The sequence below is a fragment of the Poecilia latipinna genome, unplaced genomic scaffold (genome assembly GCF_001443285.1).
Source record: "Poecilia latipinna isolate Pla-1442-1.1 unplaced genomic scaffold, P_latipinna-1.0 Scaffold3167, whole genome shotgun sequence".
Lineage (NCBI taxonomy): Eukaryota > Metazoa > Chordata > Actinopteri > Cyprinodontiformes > Poeciliidae > Poecilia > Poecilia latipinna.
Window position 1 is genome coordinate 15,356 of NW_015115783.1, and position 13,998 is coordinate 29,353.

The window sequence follows — 13,998 nt, forward strand, 5'->3', positions numbered from 1 at the left end:
TTAATTCAGCCTCAGATTTCATTTTGTCATCCAGACATTTGGAAGTCTGGTTGTGCTTGTTTTCACTCTTACATCTCATTAAATGCATATAAACTGACTAGTTTTAAGTTTGACCTTTGATTTTCTTCCATGTTTTAATTTTCATATCATTTTATATTACAGAATCAACTGGATAGAAAACAACTGAGACAGATAACAATAAAACATAAAAAAGACACTAAGTTCATCTCTTTATTAAAAATGCAGGTTGTGATTTCTCTTAAAGTAATACACTCCTGTTTCTCACATTACCCTCTACCGGAAATGATGTTACCACGTCTGGCCAGTAGGCGTCTCTCTAACTCTACCTCCACCAGCCGCATCGCTTCCACTCAGAGTTAAAGCTCAGGAGGAAGGGAATAAATAAAAAAGCAGTCCAAGCAGAGGTAAGAAAGCAGCACATTTAACTAATTGCCAAACATTTGCTGTGTGGTAAAGTGACCTCAGGATGCCTGCATTGATAATGAGACAGATTCAGAAATCTGTTTCTCCTCACCTCCCTCTGCTCCATGAACGACTCAGGTAGTTTCCATTAGTAACGACTTACTACCTTCGTCTGAAACCCGAGAGCGAGCGGAACCTTAAAATTGATTTTTAACCGTGCCTTTTACTCGTCCGCCACATAGAGAGGAGGTGAACTGGTGTCTGTGGGCAGAGGGGGAAGAGAATGATTAAAGAAAGTTCAATTAGATGAGAAACTTTTTCCTCCTCCCTTTGAATCAGAACCAAACACCAGACCAGCACCTTAATTAATTCCACAGCTTTCACTTTGTGTCCCACTGACTCATTAGTTTTCTCTCTTTTGGTATAATTAAGCAATATGTCGAAAAACAATATGCAATATTCCTCAGCTGAGCTGCAGGAGGAGATGTTTCCTGGTTCTACACAGTATCAGTATGGATGTGTGTCATCAGATGCCAATATTCTTCAATGCTTGCATTTTACTTGATAAATTGATATGTTGCACACACACCCGACAGGTTGTATTTTGTTGCCCAAAGTATACACAGGCTCAGTTAGAAAAAAAAGGTTGAATTTAGGGACAAACTAATACAATAATTTGGGCCAATATCGATATCCGATGTTAATGTTGCTGTTATGATCAATAACAGATATTTACCTTTATTTTATGGATTATTCTTCAATTTTTTCTCATGAGGAAAGCATTTTATGTCAATTGATATTGATAATTATTGATTAGTTTTTTTTATTTAAATATCTAGAATACTGCCATGTTGGTGTCGTGGATTTCCTGTGATTCACATTCACATCACCGTTGTTTTTTTATTTAGTTTTAAACAGTTATGAGGCACGATGGAGAAACTTAAAACTGCTGCTGCGCAAGTTACTCATCAGGTTGTTGCTAAGCAACCAAAGAGTGAGTGAGTTATTTGATGCCACAAAGCTTTCGTAGCAGTGAGAGGTTGAGCGACTAAAAACTTTGTTCTGCCTACATCCCCCAGAATGCTGTGCGGTTCCAGATCAGAGTTCAGTGAAATTAATAAACATCCTATCAGACACATCTACGCCCACCATGATGCTGCATAGTTAGCATGTTCAGGGTGATTTGTGGTCTTATTTTTATCCCACACACAACGTAAAGTTTGCAACCCAGAAAGTTACATCTTGATCCGACAGGAGCTGGCTCTACATATTTGCAGTTGCAAACTGTAAACAGGTAATCTTATGGCTTTCTTCTTACCACCCTTGCATAAGAGCTACAACTGCAAAAACACAATCTTAAGTATATTTGTCAGATTTCTAGTGCAGATATCTTACTACACTTGAAATGCTAAAAACTAACTTACAAGTAACTTTTCAGTAAGATATAGGAACTTGTTTTAAGATAATAATTACTAAACATTGAACTTTAAAAAAATACTAGTTCCACTGTATTTCACTTATAACCAGAGATGTACTGATCTGATATTAATACCTGTATGAGACCCGATATTGAAAAAAATTCTAGATTGGTATCGGTGACATTGTACTTGATCCATGACAGCAGATCTATTCAGTCTGCTTTATTATTTATTTTACGTTATAATTAGATTTCTTAATTGCACTTGCTGAAACAATTGAAAGATGGTTTGCTGCAGTTTATCTTATTTCATTGTCAGTTTCAGTTCATCTAATTTCCATTGGCTGTTAACCTCCTAACTGACCTGACTGAACAGACTAAATGTGTGTTATTTTTACATGTTTGACCAAGTTTGTGAAGCTGTTGGTGTTTTTGAGTGTGCTGTACTGCTGCAGAGTTAGAAAATACATTTGTAATTCAATGAGAATGCCTTACTGTTTGGATTTATATATATATATATATATATATATATATATATATATATATATATATATATATTATAACTTTTTGTACAGGCATTGTTTTAGACTCCTGTTTCAATTTAAATGCCGGTAAAAATCAAGAACGAGTTGTGTGCGTTGTTCAACTGGGAGTGAAGTCCCAGCTGTCATGTCACGTCAGTAGAACGCCCTCAGTAAACGTCCTAAACAAAGTTTGCTCTATCATCCTAAAACCTACGATGAAAAGAAGTCTCTCCAAAGCTTTCACAAAACTTTGAACGCCATCAGAGGAACAATGTCCCCATCTGTCCTACCAGTTTGTCACTTTCTCTCCCCTGTCAGCTCCTTCAGTCCGTTCCCCCCCCCACCCCCCCCTCCGCCCTCTGCTAAGACTCCCGTCATGGTGGCTGAGGGCAGCTCTTTCTGCTCTGTCAGTTACGATAAGTGGACGGTGTGTATACCGTAGGTATGCGCATGGGTGTGTGTGTGTATGTGCATGCGTGCAACACGGATGCATCAAGCCATTACCTTGGGTCAGTGCAGAGCGAGGGCACATCCTAATTCAATCACACACACACACAGACGCTCACACACACACACACACACACCCACACACACACTCGGAGAATGAAATCAAGCTTTGCTAACGTGCGCTAACTTAGGATAACTCCCGTTTTGTTTAGGGGCGCCGTGTTGCATTCAGGGACCCAAATACGACCCTATTAGCTCCAAGGATTTAGGCAGGAGGATCTGGAACAATTGGCCCAGTTAGTGAACTTTTACACAGAAAGAAGAGAAAGTTTGTAAAAGACTTCGCTTGTCTGAACGGTTTTAGTCATTCTAAGGAGTCAGTGGCTAGGAGAGTAGAGAGTAGGATGATTTTCTTCTCTTTTTTTGTATCAAAGTTCTGTAAATGGGAAAATTACAAAAACTCACTGTTTGTTTTACTAAACCCAAAGAAAGCAGCATCTCCAGCAGAGACGTAACAAGCTGATTAAATATTCGCCTTTTATGGTCTTTCAATGCGTCTTCAGCCTCAGTTGAACACGCTGGGCTCCCTCTGAATCCCGTCAGTCAGCCAGGCGACTCGTTTCAGCACACAACAATTCTGCATTAAATGTGTGTTTAGTGCGTCTCTGAAGAAATGCAAAGCAGATCTTTTCGGTCACAGAATGGTGAAAGCAGACGTTTTGGAGAGAATGTGGCTGGTATTTCCCACTAAAATAGACAAGATTTAACACATAAATCAAAAATGTATTTCTGAGTTCTGCACTGAGTTGTAAATACTGGATTTTCTGGATTATAAATCACTCTATTATATATAAATTGGCATCTTGAAGATAAAAAAAAGTCATATGCAAGTTGTTCTGGACTATAAGTCATAGGATCAGCCAAACTATGAGAAAAAAAATGCCACTTAGTCTGGAAAATACAATATTAATAAAACTGATCATTTGGAAATTTATGCTCAAACTTGAAATATTTTTAAAAATGCATCTACATTTGTTCTAAAACTGCTGAGAAGCAGGTGTTTCTGTATCTGTCTTTGAGGTCATTTACAACTACAAAGCTAACTTTTATTTTGAAAGCTAATAAAATGATCAAACTACAAGCAGACTTCATTTATCTACATCTTTTCTAGTTATGGTGACCACTTACTAATGCACACATTCATCCAGATCGGTCGACAGCTTGTGGTTTAGTGCTCAGAGCTGCATCAACGTGCAAGAAGGAAATCTGACCCAAAACCTTTGGATTACAACATCACTATTATTGCCCCAACATGGTGAGATCGAAGCACTCAGCAATATTTGTCTCAGGAACACTAGTTGATTCGGTTCATTATGAGAACATTTTTGACTGAACAAAAAAATATTTTTTCTTCATGAACAAATCATGAACTTTCTCCAGCTGGACAGAAACAAAACTGAAGTTAATATTTTTGGAACGACCTGGAGTCAGCATACAGCTTCTGTTACAGCTGGAAACTAGAGATCTGACTGAAATCTGGGTGTAGTGATGCGACCTGCACCTTCAGACAAACAAAGACAGTTACAAAGTCAGCCTTCCATTACTTGAAGAACATCTCCAAGATTAGAGCTAATGTACCAGCAATATCTACAGAAACTCATTCATGTCTGTCTTTTATTGCATTGATTACTGCGACAGTGTCTTCACAGCTCTGAATAGGTCGTATCGTTTTAAACAAGAGAATTCAACTGCTTAGGGACTGTTTGGCCAGAGGGGGCAGCACTGAGACTGTTTTCGGCACAACACTGACAAACTAAATAAATTTATACAAAAACGTAAACATTCTCACAGAAACATAAAGAAACACAAAGTGTGGGTTAGTTACACTTTAAAAAAAGTATACTGTTGTTAGTTTATAAATCACTGAATGTCTTAGCACCAAAATACATCAAAGATCTGCTGGTGTTGTTTGAACCTTCCAGATCTCTCAGGTCTTCTGGTTCTGGTTCTGCTCTGCGTCCAGAGCCAGAACCAAACCTGGAGAAGCAGCATTCAGCTTCTACGCACCACAAATCTGGAACAAACTTCCAGAAAACTGCAAAGAAAAACACTGATCTCAAAGCTAAACACCCACCTGGTGAGAATTGCCTTTGATTTGTAGTGAGTGAAAGATTGATCAGCATTTGATGTGTATTTGCTTGATGATGTTGATGACAGCATTTGACAAAATCTAATGTCTGTTGCTTGTTTCAGGATTGGTTACTGTATTATGATTTTACACATTGAACTGTGCTGCTGAAATGCTTTTCAAATAAACTTAAGTTCTTGTTTCTGAAAACTAAAATATAAAAGACTTAAATAAAAACAACAAAAAACCCCAACATGTTTTCCTTATTTCTCTTAGTATTGCTTTAAATCACATTTGTGTTACTTTATTCTTCCTGAAATATTATAAATATATAAATCAGTCCCTCTTTATATTTTCAGGTTTCCTGTGCCCCTTCTAGCTGTACTCTGTTGAACCTTCTTTGACAATCTAATTTCTATGTTGTCATTTTCAGCCTAAAATAAAGGCGATTATATAAAACTCCCTCATGTAGCTGTAGTATATGTCCAATTTCCTCATGTCTGAGGTTTACAGGGTGAAAATTTGAGAAACCAGCAGACCTGAAGCCCTCAATGAGCCACAGGCTGACTGCACTGCCTTCGCTCAGCTTTGAAGCTGGAGTTAAATCAAGGTTAAAGCGTTTATCTGCTGCTCACTTTCTTTCAGTGTAAAACGATCAGAGAGCAGATAGAGATGAGAAAAAAAGAGACTTCTATTCTTCAGGATTTGGATTATGGGGGAAAAGGAGCGACAAACCATATCTCTACAGTGTTGTGTATCTTCAGACATCTCTGAGGTTTTAGGATTTAAAGAAATAATTTAGAGGAAAGCAGAAACAAGAAGAAAGAATCATGACAGAGTAATTTTAAGCAGAGCAGTCCACTAGTTGTAGAACCCAGCCTGAGCTATTGATCAAGGTCAAGTCAGGGTGCAGCGGATAATGAGGCCTGTTTAGTTCTCTGTATTCGTTTGCCTAAAAACTCTGTGTTTACATTTCATGAAGAAGGAAGTTGCGCTCATGTCTTCTTCAGAGGTTTTTGTGTCATGTCCTTGGGTGGTTCTTGGTGCAGCGCCACCACAGGTGAGGAGGGGAACAGCTTTTTCAATTAGTTTAGTTCGTTTGACTCTGCAGTGTGAAAGCGAACCAACCACTGACTGAAGACTGATTAAGAATGCTTTTTAAAGCTCAGTCAGTGTGAAGAAATGAGGAATGTTCCAACACTTTTCTGTCAGTAACACATGTACCCTGGAGTGAAGCTTCCTGTTTGTTAGTTTAAAGCTCTGGCTGTGTGAGCATGCATGCATACGGCTGTATGTAATTACACTGAGAGTAATGAGAACTCCAGGACTCTCATCCCGACCCCCTCTGGAAGCGCCTCGGGGTGTGGGTCCCTCTGGTGCCGGGTAAGTACCAGAAGACAGATTTGGTTTCTAAAGCAATGCGGCGGAAGTCAGATGTTTAAAGAGAAAGATGTGTTTCTAGCCCTCCGCCCTCCTCCACCTGCATCACTTTTCTCCTCCTTTTTTTCCCCAAACTTTGTCTCCGTCTGCATCTTTCCGCACTACCTCTCTGATTTCTCGCCTTGTTTTGCCTCCCACTGCTTCTCTGCCTGTTTATCTTTTCCAGCGTTTTTCGTCCCGACATACTTATGCTTCATACGGAGGCCAGTCACCCGGCTCTCTTTTCTTTCAGAGATCTGAGCTAACCGTGAAAACTCATCTTCTCCTGCAGCTCTGTTCTAACACTCTTAGTTTCTCTCTGTCTCTGTAGTGTTTTTTTTTACTGTTGAACTTTGACTCACACCGGCCTGTTCTCTCTGTTCGCCAGATGGAGAGCAAGATGCGGCATGAAAAGAAGTTGCACCCTCATGCATATTTAAAGCAGCAGCTACTTTGTTTTACCGTAAAAAAGCTCTTAAACCCATTTGACTTTTTCACATTTTATCTTGTTTTAACCAAAAACTTGTATTTTATCTGAATCGTGTCATAAATCAGCTCAACGTAATGCATTAATGTAGCGTTTTCTTTTCCAAGACTATTCAGCAGGTATGGAAGAGACTCGGTTAGGTAAAAAATAATCCCATCAGGAATAAAATCTTGTCTACAACTCACAATTATCCACTTAATTGTTTTGGTTGCATAAAACCTCCGGTGTTTCTTCCACTTTGGGCTCTGAGCGGCCTTCGGCCCCGCGCCTCCTTCCTCCTCACGCTGTCTGCAGATGGATTCACTGATTGTTCAGGCGCCTCTCTTCCTCTCTGCTCAGGCCCAGCTCTTCCACATTACCTAAATTAAGCTTCTGACGAGCTTTCGCAGATAACTCCACAAGCGCGTTTAAAGTCTTAATTACCTTGGAAGCCCCTTTGCATCTCCAAATATTTATCAGGCCAGCAACGCGGCGCCAGCTCCGGAGCCTGAGGGCCACGCCTCGTTAACAGAACCGCGAAGAGGGATCTGATACGTCCCAGGTAACTGGAGCAGACGGGGGTTTATATTTAGCGAGCCCGGGCCGAGCGTGAAAAATAAAGCGCCGCTTTAGGGAGAACGCACCGCGAAAGCTGCAGAGCTCCTGAATGCATCACGGTGTTTATTATAGTCCGTCTCTCACAGAGAAACGGGTTGGACTCATTAAAATGAGCCAAAAATATAAACTAACACAGGCTAATATAGCTTGGACATGAGGCGGCTACATGTGAATGCTTCAGTTCAATTCAATAATATTTCACAAAATTAGATAAAATATATTGGATAATGGATTAGAAAGAATGTTTTACATATTTAAAGAATCAGTTTTGGATAATAATAGTGTGATAACCAGATAATTAGCAGAGATTGAACTTCATGTGTTATTTAATTTTCTCCTAATGGATTTTATAACCCAGAGCAAAGGCAATAATAAGACAATCTCAAACATTAATAAAGGTCAGCCAGTGTTTTGATCCAAGGTGACGCCGTGCATATTTAACGGTTATTGATGGATTTTTGTTTCCAGGAATCAACTTTTGATAGTTTCTCTGAAAATGATGAATTTAAGCTTCAGCTACATGAAGCTCCCATGGTGCCGCTACGTCTAACAAACGTTAAAATGCATATTATTCTGGGGAATAACCTGGATTTTAAGAAGAAGAAAAAAAAAGGTTTTAAAAACATAAAATCAAAACATTTTATTTTATGGTTCATAAAGTCAAAATGTTTGTAATCTTATGACTTTATTCTCTAAATATTTTGAGTTAATACTCGTACAAATTTATTATCATAATTTTATGACTTTATTCTGGTAATTTTATTTTACTATTTTACTCCGTCATAATAAAAAAGACATTTTATTTGACTGTTTTATTATTATTATTATTATTATTATTATTATTATTATTATTATTATTATTATTATTATTATTATGTCTTTACCATAGTGAATGAATTTCTCTTTATTCAGTGCAGGAAATGTCAAGAAAAAAATATATGAACTTCCCAACTCCAATCTTTCCAGAGGAACTTACTAACTTAACTGTTTGACCTCTTTCAGACAACAGAAAGTAAAACCTGGCTCGCCTCCAGGAGGCAGAAACCATCTCTGGCAACTGTGACATGACAGACTTCTTTTCGTAAACAAAGAACCCCTTTTTTATTTATTTTTTTGGTCTACCTCATGCAGCAGCAAAGACAAACTAAGAGGGAAGGAAAAAAGCGAGAGCTGTACCTTTCTTCTGCAGTATTGCGCTCCCGCTGCGCTTCCCCATCCGGTTCGCTACGTGGCAGGTGTAATTGGCCAGATCTGCCTCCTCCACGGCGTCAAACGTCAGCGACACCTGCACTTCCTTCTCGCCTAAATGTTCCCTCAAGATCCTGCAAAGACAAAAACGGAGCACAGATTCAATTCCCATCGGAAACCTCTCCGCTTGAAGCTGCTGATAAGGCTGACCAGATCTGAGCCGCCAGCTGGGAACAAGGACTAGTTTACGTGGGACAATAAGTTTATAAAACCACCATATCACACACCGAACATCAGGAACGTAGAGGTACTGAATGGTGGAGAAAAGTGAAGGAAAAAATGTTCACCCACAAAGTTCTTAAGACTTTTCTGTTCAAAAAACATTCCAGAAGTCTGGCTCTTTCTCTAGCTGCACTCTATCGCAAACTTCAGTCTGACGTTCCTGGTTTTCCTAGACAGCATCTGTTTCCTTGTTCACCTTCCATCAAAGGTGAACTTGTGGACTCTCTTTCTGATTGAACAAGAGTCTGATGAAGCCCTGTGACGATGTTTTAGTGTTTTGTAGTGTTTAACCCTTCAGGCTGATCCTGCTTGAACAGCCAGATCTTGGCGTTTTGTCAGCCGTTTTCAATGTCCTCTACTTTAGGAGGGATTTTTAAAGCAGTGCAACAAGATAAAATGGAGGAAAACATGATGCATTGTTTTCTAATTCTTCCACACACAAAAAAATATGAAAAGTTTCATTTATTTATTGAACATCGACTGTTGGCGAGAATTTTTCAAGAACTTAAGGATCAGGCAAGGTTTGATTTTCATCTTCTGTTCATGTAATGAAGGTTGTGTTTTTTGCCCAAACATATTTTTTTTCTTATCCACATGTTCACCTTCCTCATTTCAGTCCCATAAAACATGGTATGATAGTAAGGGGAAAAGAACTGGATGGAAGATAAATAAATAATACCATGAAGATCCCAATAATAAAGGCTACAAAAAAAAAAAAAAAAAAAAAAAATCACATGTGGCCTAAAACTTTTGCACAATACTCTAAGTAACTGTAAGCAAGATGAGCATTGGAAACAAAGAGTCATTAAAGCTTTAACACAGAATCATGAAAGTTAAATGCCACCTGAAGATAGAAAAGATCCACAATTTTAGTTTGTTTTTGGCGTGTTGGTATGAATTTCTTCCATTTTAACCAAGTATTTTGGTACCAAGCAGAATTTCTGAGGTAAAACTCCCAGAGCAGAATCCCAACTTGTTTTAAAAAACAAGCAGTAATGCCACAGAAGTTTTTTTCCTCCCTCCTCAGTACAGTGTCTGTTGGTTAAAGTCGGAATATGAACCTGCCAGCTTCTGAGACACACATTCCTCAGACCCCATGGGAGTTGTTGCAAAGTGCAACCATGACAAGCACAGAGGCTTGTGTAGTATTTTTCATGTACTCCTTTTCATTATTCTCAATAAAAAAAAAAACTTTATTTCTCACTTAAGACTTTAATTCCAGTGTCCCGAGGCTAAGAGGTCTGAGACACATTCAGTGGGAGTATTATAGCAATAGGCGAATGCTTCAGTTCAGTTCAATTACAATTAGAAAATAGTTTGGGAAATAAACTCCCGGCCCTTTAAGTGTTCATGCCGTCTTCCATTGTCAGCAATGGAGGAGATCAAAAGTAGTTGAAGTAGGAGGTAAGATGAAAGTTACTGATCCATGCATCCAAACATGAAATGCATTAGTTGCGTTTCCATGGGCCGCGTAATTGCGCAATTGGAGATAAAAAATAAAATAAAATAAAAAAAATTGCTTAACGGAAATATACCAATTTTGAAAATTTTAAATGGTTTTATTTCTCAAAACTGCAATGAAAACACTTTTTTTCTCACATGATGAACAACCGGATGTTGCCACTGGCACAAAGCATGAAGAAGAAATCGACAGGAAGTAGTTGGAGGACGATGGCGCGGCATGTTTATTAATGGCTTATCGTCGTGCGAACTAACTTATTCACGTGTGATTTTAATTGCGTTTCTTATTTGTGGAAACACAGCAATTGCGAAATTGTGTTTTTTCGACATTGCCGGGAACATCGACAAAGTTTTGCGCGCCTTTGTAATGGAAATCCAGCTAATCTCTCCAGCTAATCTCTCCAGCTAATCTCTCCAGACAGTTCGGTGTGTCTAAGCAGAGATACATCTAAAGGTTGCAGGACACCAAACCTCAAGGACTGGATTTGAAGAACCCTGATATAGAGGAATATTATTTAAACTGTCTGCACTAGCAGAGCCATTCTGTTGGTTACAATTATAGTAGAGTATTGTTCTTTGAAGCCGAACCTGTACTGCATCCAAATGACTTTAAACTACCCCAATCTACCAGTGCATGTCTCCCTCAGTGACAAGACTCAGAGATTCCTCAACTCCTCCAGCTGAGTATTCCTAAACTCAAAAGTAGGTCCAGTAGATTATTTTCTTCACTATCACTTCACACCAGTATTAAAAACAAAAATTCTCACCAAATACAAACAGTCCTTTTCCCTAACCGGGACTCTACCTGAGTCCAGAGGTACTGACCTCTTGTGGCCGTTCCTTATAAAACTTCATCACCTGTCTTTCAAAAATGACCCGACTTCTAGTGCTTGTTCTGCCAACCAGTAAGCACTACAAGCCACTTCACCTGTGTTTTAGCATTCATTGAGTACATTAAAACTTTGTGAACTTCCTAATCTCAACTACATCTAGGCTTAACTGTGCTGCTGATCGTAAATGGACTCTCTAGGGTAGTTATCCTGAGTTTGAAAGTGTGGAGCTCACACTTTTCCATGACAATTTTTGTCTTTAATTGCCTACTTCAAAGCTATTAGGGGTACAGCCAGGCACCCGCAGTCGGTAGTGAGAGTTCTGTACATTTAAAAGGACAGTTTCACACACAACGGAGCGAGTCGAGTAAGGTTCACCTTCAAATTGGATCTCTGATCTTTTTGTTGGTGTAGATTCTCAATCCTCCATGACTTGACGATTCTAAGTGCTTAAATTAGAAGACAACCGGACAAGACGAAAAGTCCTGTTACCTTCTTTTTGACCATTTACAATTTCTCCTTTTTTATTTAGTGTTCCTTGAAACTGTATGAATATAGTAAAAGCACTCATGTTTCTCAGTGTGTACTACATATTTCAAATTTACAAACATACATATTTCCATTTCAAATATGTGCAAAACCTTGTTGATAATCTGCTACTTTTGAAAAAACTGAATTTCACAATTGCAGTGTGTCAATTAAATAAGAAACACAATTAAAAGTCATTAAAAAACGTGCTGCACCATCATCCTCTAACTACTTCCTGTCTTCTTCTTCATGGTTTGCACCAGTGGGAACAGCTGGTTGTTGATCACGTGACTCGTCTGATGCAAAAAAAAAAAAATAATTCTGTGCAGCTTAGTGAAATAAACCAATTTGATACAACCACATCAAACCACCTCATCATAGGATCAAAACTTTTTATCAAAAAAGTTTTTTTTTTCAAAAATTGCCACGTTTCTATTAGGGGAATTCATTTTCTAAATTTCATAATTGTATGGTAAATGGAAACACAGCTAATGTAAATGTTGGAAAATGTCCAAATTGGAAATAATTTAACACACATGCAGACAAACGAGTATTAGTATGCCTTTCTTTCAACTTGCAGATGGTACGGTTGCCACCAGCGACCATCAGGTGGTGACATTAAGAGCTGCTAATGTGTCACAGCCAGCCGCTGATTGAGATACCAACTCAAAAGAAAAGGAAAGTGTCTTCTTGAGACAAAGAAGACGCCTTAAAGTTACATTAGTCACCACTCAGCAATTGACAAGGATTGATCAGGGTTGCATTGAGCCTTTAGATGTAGCGTTTACTCTTCTCTATACTCCCAACACTGGATCGCTTGGGCTTGTCTTTAGCTAACCCAGAAGATCAAAAGTTAAGCAGTGCCATTTTAAAATCAGTGCAGAAGAAGAAGGTGATCTAGTGAAGGGAAGATATCTTTGGGGGAATGAGTCCATGTTGGTTTTTTGTGCCCATTAAAAGCAATCAGACCAAGAAAAGACCGAATGGTTGGATCAAACTATTATCTATGATTCAGAATGTTCCAACCCCAAACATTTAAAAAAAAAAAGTTTCAATAACTAATCTAAAGTAGGTTAAAAACAACCAACTCCAGTACATTCCAAATAAAAGATACTGGCTGGTTGAAACTTGTTGGGAATTTAGAAACAAAATTTCAGCTCAATGTCTGTGCCATCTCTCTTGAATGTTCTGTGGCCTAAAGCGACTTCTGATCAGGGGAAAATGAAGACAGGCCAAAAAAAAAAGAGTTGGAAAGGAATAAAAAAAGTATGCAAGGGGGAAAAAAATCAATCGACGCATTGAAATAAAGATATTATGAATTCATTGCACATGAAGGGACTCCGAACTACGAACGCTGAGTTGCAGAAATGCTAAGTAGCTGGACGGCTGAGCCGTGCCCTGTCGACAGCAGCTCAGAAACTGATGATACTGCTCATATTTGCCATGTTTACTGTGCTTTTAGCATATTTTGATCCCAAACATTTCAATTATTTACAAGACAAGTTGACTTTTCCCAAGGAAAGATGCATGCCTTCAGAAGAAGGTGGAGTGCAGAGAAAAACTCAAACCGCTGCCTTTCAGAGGAATGACTTAGTTATGCATCTCACAAACTGAGAAAAAGCAAACATAACCCAACCTCTAACATGTGCAATAATGAAGACTAAATCAGTGTTCTACACTTCATGGTTGTAATAATACAGCTAATCTTTGTACATTAGACAATTGTTGTTCATCGAATTGTTTCTCAGGAGAAATAGTTTCAATGCACTCTACGGGTACCACACATTCGTTTCCATGGCTGCATGGACACTATCAACAAACTCCTGTCAGAATCATGGGGGAGCTGAAAGCTGACAGATTAATATGCGTCACAGCGGGGCTCCGTCCGCCACGGCGCGATTGTTGGATCTGGAATGGCAGCGTGATCTGATCAGAGGCGGTCATAAAGCTGAAATGAAAGATACAGAAGTCATCTGGCAAACAGTGTTTTATTACCACGGGGAAGGATTAGTTTCACGTTCACCGCCGACCCTCAATATTTACATCTCTGTTTTCACAGAGACAAATATCATCAAAGGGCATTAGCTTAGCAGTCACAGACACCATCCTGAAGGCGGAGGGGCTCTTGCGTCCAGCCTGAACCAAACTGAGATGGTGAAGTTAAAATTTAGTTTTTCTCAACCTCACAATAAAACAAAACTGTTTGAAAAAAGTAATTACTTCCTAAGAGCTCTAGTGCTTATGGTCATATACTGATGGATATTCTT

The 13,998-nt window shown here is 38.8% G+C and overlaps 1 protein-coding gene across 1 annotated transcript in view; it reads right to left on the reverse strand.

The window, feature by feature from the left end:
• The window catches only part of LOC106940297 (X-linked interleukin-1 receptor accessory protein-like 2), a 34,142-nt gene that overhangs the window by 15,331 nt on the left and 4,813 nt on the right, over positions 1 to 13,998 (reverse strand). The window contains exon 2 of the mRNA XM_015023012.1: positions 8,619 to 8,764. Within this exon, the coding sequence (XP_014878498.1) occupies positions 8,619 to 8,764 (146 nt within the window). The remainder of the gene's footprint in view (positions 1 to 8,618; positions 8,765 to 13,998) is intronic.